Source organism: Sorex araneus, chromosome 1 (genome assembly GCF_027595985.1).
Source record: "Sorex araneus isolate mSorAra2 chromosome 1, mSorAra2.pri, whole genome shotgun sequence".
NCBI lineage: Eukaryota > Metazoa > Chordata > Mammalia > Eulipotyphla > Soricidae > Sorex > Sorex araneus.
This window is the reverse complement of record NC_073302.1, coordinates 323,365,730-323,374,347: the sequence shown is the minus strand read 5'-3', so window position 1 is coordinate 323,374,347 and position 8,618 is coordinate 323,365,730. Positions and strand designations below refer to the sequence as shown.

Genomic DNA, 8,618 nt, shown 5'->3' with positions numbered 1-8,618 from the left:
GTTCCAGGATCACACCTCACTGTGCTGGGCAGCACCCGGGTGTGGAAAGCAAACACTTTACCCAAGCTGTACTATCTGGCCACCATCTGCCTTTTCATTAAGAGAACAAGAGAACGTGCCTCTCCAGTTAGTTCTACCTAAGACTCCCCCTCCCTCTCCCCTCACACACACACACACCAGGAGTGGTATCTACACTCTGAGAAACACTGTGTTGGACAAACCCTTAACCATTCTAACATTAAACTCTGAAAAAGGTACTATAAAGTATGTGTAAGTGAGCAAAAGCAGGTAGAAACTTGAAAGACAATAACTCCAATGAAGAAGATATTGTATTTTTCACTTCTTTATCTCGAATAATTTATATATATATATATATATATATATATATATATATATATTTTGCTTTTTGGGTCACACCTGGCAATGCACAGGGGTTACTCCTGGTTCTACACTCAGGAATTACTCCTGGCGGTGCTCAGGGGACCATATGGGATGCTGGGATTCGAACTCGGGTCGGCCGCGTGCAAGGCAAACGCCCTCCCCGCTGTGCTATCCCTCCAGCCCTTGAATAATTTATATTCTTATCAAAACCTCAGATATTCGCCTTTCCGGCCCCGCGCGAGATCGACCCCGGAGGCAACTGAACCACTTTGGACACGAGCGGCGCCCCCAAAATGCCTCCAAACTGTGTGCTCGAGCTTCTGGCCCAGGCGCTGCCGGCAGGGTATGCTCTTTCCTCTCTCAACTCTTTCTTTTTGAACGCAGCGAGGCAATAGCCGGTTTTTAAACTCTACAGGAAGCCCGGGAAAGCCGATGGGCGGGACTTCCGGATCCGTCCTGTGCCGGCCGACATTTAAGCACAGAGCCATGTGGGGACGCTCCTTTCCGGCCCCGCGCGAGATCGACCCCGGAGGCAACTGAACCACTTTGGACACGAGCGGTGCCCCCAAAATGCCTCCAAACTGTGTGCTCGGAGCTTCTGGCCCAGGTGCTGCCAGCGAGTGATGCAATTACCAAAAGAATTTTCCCTGCACTTCATATAGAAATCCAAAACCACGCAGCTGTGATAGACCTAGTATCTCTTGATTGTGAGCAATGTGTAAATGTTCCTTTTTGGCAGGGCTTAACGGGGGCGGGGGGGGGGGAACTCCAAACAATAGTACTAAGTTTTTTGTTGAAGGGTAAAAGATTGTAGCAATAGAATTTTAGGCAGAATTTTCCCTGGACTTTATATAGAAAACCAAAACTGCGCGCCGCGGCAGCCTAATGTCATCTAATCATCAGCAATATGAAATGGTTCCTTTGTAATGGGTTGGACTTTGGGGGGACCATAATAGGGTTAAAGTTTGTAGCGACGTGTAATTTCTGGCTGTACTTTCCCTGGACTTTATACAGAAATTCAAAGCCGCGAGGCCGCTGCCATGGCCGCGCAACCTATTGTCATTTAATCATCACCAATATAAAACGGTTCCCTTTTAATGGGTCGGACTTTGGTGGGAAATCCTAAGTGGTAGCCATCTCTATAGACTGAACTAAGCCATATCCCCACGCCGGCTGAGAAGAAATATCCTTCTTTCTCGGGAAGAAACGCGGCGTGGCGTTAGCCATAGTATGATGTCCATTAAGCTGACACGGACCTGGTGGCGTGGGAATGGGATACGAGGGAATAAATTACTATGTACTTGGAACAGCGGGACGCTGGTGGAATCTCGAGCCGGGGCCGATACCAGCATATTACTTTTGGTTCCAGAAACTGCTTGCAGACATTCTACCAGACTATCAACTAAGCCAGAGCCCCACGCCGGCTGATGATGAGAAATAACCATCTTTTTTTGGTTTGTTTTCCCTTTGTCAGGCAGCGTGGTGATTACTAAACAGGTGTGATCTCGGTGGCTCGGGACGAGGGGGGAAAAAATAGAAAAGTTATGTAACAAACAGCGGGACTTAATATCTCTACATTCTCAGCAATGGAGAGCCATCAAATGCTTCCTTGACAGTGGGACTGTCTTTTCTTTTTTTGGGGGAAACCCTAGCAACAATAGTGAGTTATGTGTTGAAACATGGACTATAACCAAGATAAAGCGTAAATGAAGTGAAACTTATCACTTACAAGGGCGGGGACTGGGGGGGTGGGAGGGGGCGGGAGGTATAATGGGGTGGTTGGTGATGGAATATGGGCACGGGTGAAGGGAAGGGTGTTTGAGTATTGTATAACTGACATAATCCTGAGAACTATGTAACCCTCCACATGGTGATTCAATAAAATTTAAATTTAAAAACAAAAAAACAAACAAACAAACAAAAAACCTCAGATATTCTTATTTGCTGAGGTATCTAGAGAACAGAGTTCAGAGTGAGCAAGGAAAGTACGAAGGAATTCCTGAAAAGTAGAGGTCCATGGAGTGTCATCACGCCACCCAAATCTCTAACTGATCTTGGAACTTGCCATTCCGGGGACAGACTTTCAGAACTAATGAAAATGCAAAGAACAGAACAGAGATTCTAGCTGTGGCTAGGCTCTGGAGGTCTTCAGCCACGGGAGCTCTGCTCAGGGCAGGGAGGGAAGCTGGAGCCCATCCCCTGAGGGGCTCCCGGGAAGACAGCCAGGCAAGAGACTCCCAAGCAGAGCTCCCGTGGCCAAAGACCTCTGGAGCCTAGCCACAGCCATGCTCAAGGCCCCTCTGCACAGGTTCGGATGAGCCTCATGCATGAAGGTACTGGCAGAGGAACCCAGGTGTGCAGGACCTAGGGCTGAGACCTCCAAGCCTGCTCATATTGGGGCTGGGCCTTTTCTGCCCAGATTTCCCATTTTCCAGTAGCTAGACAGTCACAACCAGGGACTGCCCCCAGTGCCGTGTAATCCTACCAATGGCCAACACTTAAGAGATTTTAAACCAAGTTCCCGGAAGCAACATCTTATAGCCTACTTCTCCCTCTGGGAGAACCTAGTAAGCTACCCAGAGTTTCCTGCCCACATTGGAGAGCCTCACAAACTCCCCATGGTGTATTCACATGCCAAAACCAGTAACAATGCTGGGTCTCATTCCCCTGACCCTGAAAGAGCCTCCAATGCAGCATTGTTGGGAAGGATGAGTAAGAGAGGCTTCTAAAATCTCAGGGCTAGGACGAATGAAGATGTTACTGAGACCACTCAAGAAATTCGACGATCTACGGGATGATGATGATGATGATGATGATGATGATGATGATGATGATGATGATGATGATGATGAGTGTTCTAAGTTGGGTGTGTGGAGGTTTTTAGTTTGTGCTTTTACTGTTTGTGACCTTAATATTAGTTTACTTTTTATTTTTAATCATTGTGAAATACACAATGTAGTTCATGATTGGGTTTTAGTCATACAATGTTCCAACACCAGTCCCTTTACCAGTGTCTGTTTCCCACCACCAATGTCCCCAGTTTCCCTCCCACTACCCCATTGCCTCCCCGCCCCCCCAACCTGCCTTGATGGCAAGCACCTCTCTCTCTTTCTCTCTCTCCTTTCCCCACTCCCTTCCGCTCTCTCTTTCTCTCTCTTTGGCATTATAGCTTGCAATATAGGAGATACTAAAAGGTTATCATGCAACTTGCTGCGATGAATCTGGGCCTTGTGCCAGACTTATTTCACCAGGGTACCTCAGATGGGAGCAGGCGTCGTCTCTCTACCTGCCCTCTATGAATCCTGGCAACTGCAAACTTCCAGAACCCAATGAAAAACCCAGATACGAGGGACCAGTGACTGTAAACTCAAGGGTTTGGGATGGGCAGCTCCTTCCCATCTCCTTGCAGGAGCCTGGCTGTCACGCACACAAACTGCCTCCGGGTGCCATTTAAGCTCCTTAACAGCCATGATTCAGAGATTCACAAATATTCACAGAGATTCAGAACCAAGTAGCTTGTTGCAGAGATTTCTCCGGACCCAAATTATTATTATTTTTTTTGAATTCAATCATGTTTATTAACCTGTCAATGTTACATTTTATACATCTAGCTGTCTTCTCAAAAGGGTCTATTTTAGTACATCATGTTAATAGTAAAAAGCCAAGATGGCTAAATTTCAACCTAGCATTTTAATATCCTCTGAACAAGGCAAGCTAGAAAGTCAATCACTTTACACACATGTAAGAGTAGTGTTCCAAAATAACTAGGAAGTTGCTATACTTAAGCAGGGGAAGAAAAATCTTTTTGGTCTTTTTTTGAGTTCCAGCAAATTATGCTTTCATTTAACAGCAACGATGATATAAAAAAAAAATGCTTCTGCTTTTTTAAATTTTAGAACTTCAATACAAATTAAAATAAAATAGTATTGGAGTCTTTTGGGAGGCAAATGGCTAGCAGCTACAATTTTCAGTGTAGCTGAACCTATTTATCGATAACCAGGTCCAGGTTGAGTATAGCCCTGACCAAAGGGAGGCCGGTTACGCGCATAAGGGTTAGGCCCACTTGGAGGAGGGGTCATGGTACTTCCAGGAGGTGGTGTAAAACCTGGTCTGGGTTGATAGGCTCCAGGTTGGCTTGGAGCCATTCCAGGTTGTGAGGCAGGGGGCACAGTATAATTAGTCGGCTGAGAGGGCTGGGTAGTGTAAGTCTGGGGGTGATAGTTGCCCGCCTGGTACTGCTGTGGTGGTTGAGCAGGCAGTTGTTGAGGCTGACCCGAAAAGGCAGGAGCAGGTGCCTGAGAAGTTGGTTGCTGACCATATCCCTGGAACTGCTGAGGTTGTTGGGGTCCAGTTTGCTGATTATAGCCTGCTGAATACTGGATACCATACTGCTGCGGTGCCTGTGGTGGTGCCTGCGGCTGCTGAGCACTGTAGCCAGCCTGCTGTGGGTACTGCTGGTACGCCTGGCCTTCACTCTGACCTGCTTGTGTCTGAACTCCTGTGTATGGTTGCTGCTGCGGCTGAATTCCAGGTGGGTGAGCTGCGGACGAGGAGGAAGCAATGCTATCAGGTGTTCCCGAACGGTCTTCTGCAGGAGCACTGGGTGGCCCTGAAACCTGATCATCTGTTAAGCCAAATGCTGACATGACATTTTTATTGATTTCATCTTGGTTTTTTAAAGGATCAAAAGCTGACATACTTGCTGCCATAACTTGAGTAGACTGTTTTCCAGAAGAATCAGAAGCAGCAGGCTTTTCTTCCCTACCATCCACAGCATCATTCTCAGGAATACTGGTGGAAGGTCCTGGTTCTCCAGGTGGTTCCAAGCTATCCAATAGGCGATTCACTTTATTTCGAAGTTCTACCAGTTCTCGGCGGAGATATTTCACCTGACTTGATTCAAGGGGTCTTGGCTGGCCATTAACAAATAATGTTAGTTTCAGTATCCTACTACACTGAATTGCAAAGGAAAGGTCAGAACTATCAAAAATTGTTATGAGATCTCCATCTTCATCCTTATACTTTATTGTGACTTCATCATTACTCAGAAGTTTGCCCCTGAACACTCGTTGCATCATTAGTACTAATTCATCATAAGTAATATCTTCATTGTGAATAGGAATTCGTCGAATATCCTCTCCAAGTTGAGCTTTGATGATTAGTTTCCCACTTAGATCCAACTGTCCATTCATGGTGGACTCCAGGATGGTCTATATACACAACTCTAGAAAAGACGGCGGGCTGAGGAAGCCTCTACCGCCTCTCTCCGCCGACCTCCAGGCACCGGGCTGAGGAAAAAGCCGCCGCCGAGGCCTCGGGCGTCGGGAGCAGGCGACGGTCACGGCCCACTCGTTTGCCCTCTAAGGCCGCCGCACCTTGCTCGTTGCCTCGCGCGGCCCGGGCCAATCGCACAGACCCACCGAGCCTAGCGAGAAGTCGGGCCCAGTACGTGGCAGGCGGGGGAAGAAGAGGGGCGGGAGCAAGAAGCGGACCCAAATTATTAAAAATTCTAGAATTCCAGGAGCTTCAGTGGTTGCGTGATATCTCATGTTATTCATAACAATACAAGTAATACAAAATAAATTATCTAGCATTTGCTTGAGTGGTGGTGGGAAGGTGTAATGTTGCTGGGATTGGTGTTGAAATATTGAATGTAATCCATTATTGTGAACAACTTTATGAAAATAATACTTAAAAAATAAAAAAATAAAGATTATCATGTTTCTCCCTTTACCTACCTTCAGCAATCGGTTCTTCATTGGATGACCTTATTTTTTTTTTGTCATCTGGACTTTATTAATCTAATAAAATTACATTAAGAATTGAAATGAATTATACATTATTGTGCTCATCTTTCCCCCATACAAAGTTCGAGATCCCATCCCTTCACCAGTGCCCATTCTCTACCACCAGTAAACCCAGCATCTCTCCCACCCTCCCCAGTCCCGTCTCCCCCCTTCCACCCCACACTGCCACTATGGCAGGATATTCCCTTTTGTTCTGTCTCTGATTAGGTGTTGTGGTTTGCAATAAAGGTGTTGAGTGGCCATTGTGTTCAGTCTCTAGTCTACATTCGGCATGCATCACCCTTCCCCTGCATGACCTCCGACCACATTTTACTTGGTGTTCCCTTCTCTGAGTTACCCAGAATGAGAGACCAGCCTCCAAGCCATGGAGTCAACTTCCTGGTACTTATTTCTACTATTCTTGGGTGTTAGTCTCCTAGTCTATTGTTCTATATTCCACAGATGAGTGCAATCTTTCTATGTCTCTCTCTTTCTGACTCATTTCACTTAGCATGATACTTTCCATGCTGATCCACTTATATGCAAAATTCATGACCTCATTTTCCCTAACAGCTGCATAGTATTCCATTGTATAGATGTACCAAAGTTTCTTCAACCAGTCATCTGTTCTAGGGCACTCAGGTTTTTTCCAGATTCTGGCTATTGTAAACAGTGCTGCGATGAACATATAAGTGCATATGTCACTTCGACTATACTTTTTTGCTTCTCTGGGATATATTCCCAGCAGTGGTATTGCTGGGTCAAATGGGAGTTCAACCTCTAGTTTTTTGAGAATTGTCCATATTGTTTTCCAGAAGGGCTGAACCAGTCGGCATTCCCACCAGCAGTATAGAAGGGTCCCTTTCTCCCCACATCCTCTCCAACAGCGGCTGCTTTTGTTCTTTTGGATGTGTGCTAGTCTCTGTGGTGTGAGGTGGTATCTAATGGTTGTTTTGATCTGCATCTCCCTGATGATTAGTGATGTAGAGCACTTTTTCATGTGCCTTTTGGCCATTCGTATCTCTTCCTTGGGAAAGTTTCTGTTCATTTCTTCGTCCCATTTTTTGATGGGGTTGGATGTTTTCTTCTTGTAGAGTTCAACCAGTGCTTTATATACCATTGATATCAACTCCTAATCTGATGGGTATTGTGTAAATATCCTTTCCCATTCTGTAGATAGTCTTTGTATTCTGGTCACTGTATCTTTTGCGGTGCATAGTTTAATGTAGTCCCATTTATTGATCTCTGTTTCCACTTGGTTGGCCAGTTGCGTGTGGATGACCTTATTTTTTGATAAGATCATTGTAGTGGTAAATAGAGAAGTGGTTGGACAGGATCTTGATTCTGATAGTGATTATTTTTGTTTTTTGCTTTTGGGTCACACCTGGCAATGCACAGGTGTTACTCCTGGATCATGCACTCAGGAATTACTCCTGACAGTGCTCAGGGGACCATATGGGATGCTGGGAATTGAACCCGGGTCAGCCACGTGCAAGGCAAATACCCTATCTGCAGTGCTATTGCTCCAGCCTGTTTTTTGTTTTTTCTTTGCTGGGGGTGCAGGAGCGATAGCACAGTGTTCACCTTTCACGCGGCTGACCCATGCTTGATTCCTCCGCCCCTCTCAGAGAGCCTGGCAAGCTACCCGTGGCGTATTGGATATGCCAAAAACAGTAACAATGTCTCACAATGAGAGATGTTACCGGTGCCTACCTGAACAAATCGATGAGCAACGGGGTGACAGTGACAATGTCTTTGCTGGGGGCCACTAGGCCTACACCCAGCAGTGCTTGGGAAACTTGTGTGCTGGGAATCCAACTTGGCCTCTACAGGCAAGACATATTATTCCATTCTGGGTTTCTTCTGGCCAAATCTAGCTATGCTCAAGGCCTACTCTTTGTTCTGCGCTCAGGGGTCACTCCTGGTGGTACTCAAGGAGACAATATGAAATGCCTGGGATTAAACTTGGGTTGGTTGCATGCAAGGTAAGCAGCTTACCTGCTGTTTTATTCTATGAACTATTTCCCTGGCCCCTAGACAGGATACTTTGCGGAGGAGGCTATTTGAGGCATTACAGGACATCTTAGCTCTTAATACCCTGCATATAAGACCAATTGTAACAAAAAAAATCTCCAGACTTTGCAGAGAACTTCTGCTTTAGGGATTCAGAGTAGTAAGCCGGTTTCCAGTCCAAGGATCAGAGAACCGAGGACAGGAGAACACACAACTACTAATTGGAATGCCAAGCTGGGGCTCCTTTGGAAGGCTAGTAGTGGCAGCTTGGCAGCATTTCTATAGAGGGGCCAGGGAATGCTTGAGTTGGTGACAGATGGGATTCAAGGCTGTGAGCTCAATGGGGTCTTACAGCTTAGGCCAATCCTCAGACCCTGGCCTGTGTACTGTATCAGTGTGGAACTATAAAAACCAGATGCTTCAGCCAATCTCTCCTTC

General features: G+C 46.2%; 1 protein-coding gene across 1 annotated transcript; it reads right to left on the bottom strand.

Moving 5' to 3' along the window:
* Positions 1–3,942: 3,942 nt before the first annotated feature.
* On the bottom strand, positions 3,943–6,026 carry LOC129404430 (protein TFG-like). Its single transcript, XM_055137072.1, has one exon. The coding sequence runs from the start codon at positions 5,571–5,573 to the stop codon at positions 4,368–4,370; it is 1,206 nt and encodes a 401-aa protein (XP_054993047.1). The 5' UTR covers positions 5,574–6,026; the 3' UTR covers positions 3,943–4,367.
* Positions 6,027–8,618: the final 2,592 nt, after the last annotated feature.

What these genes read in the sequence shown, in the direction of transcription:
- LOC129404430 (XM_055137072.1), bottom strand. Translation starts at nt 5,573, where the DNA reads ATGAATGGACAGTTGGATCTAAGTGGGAAACTAATCATCAAAGCTCAA.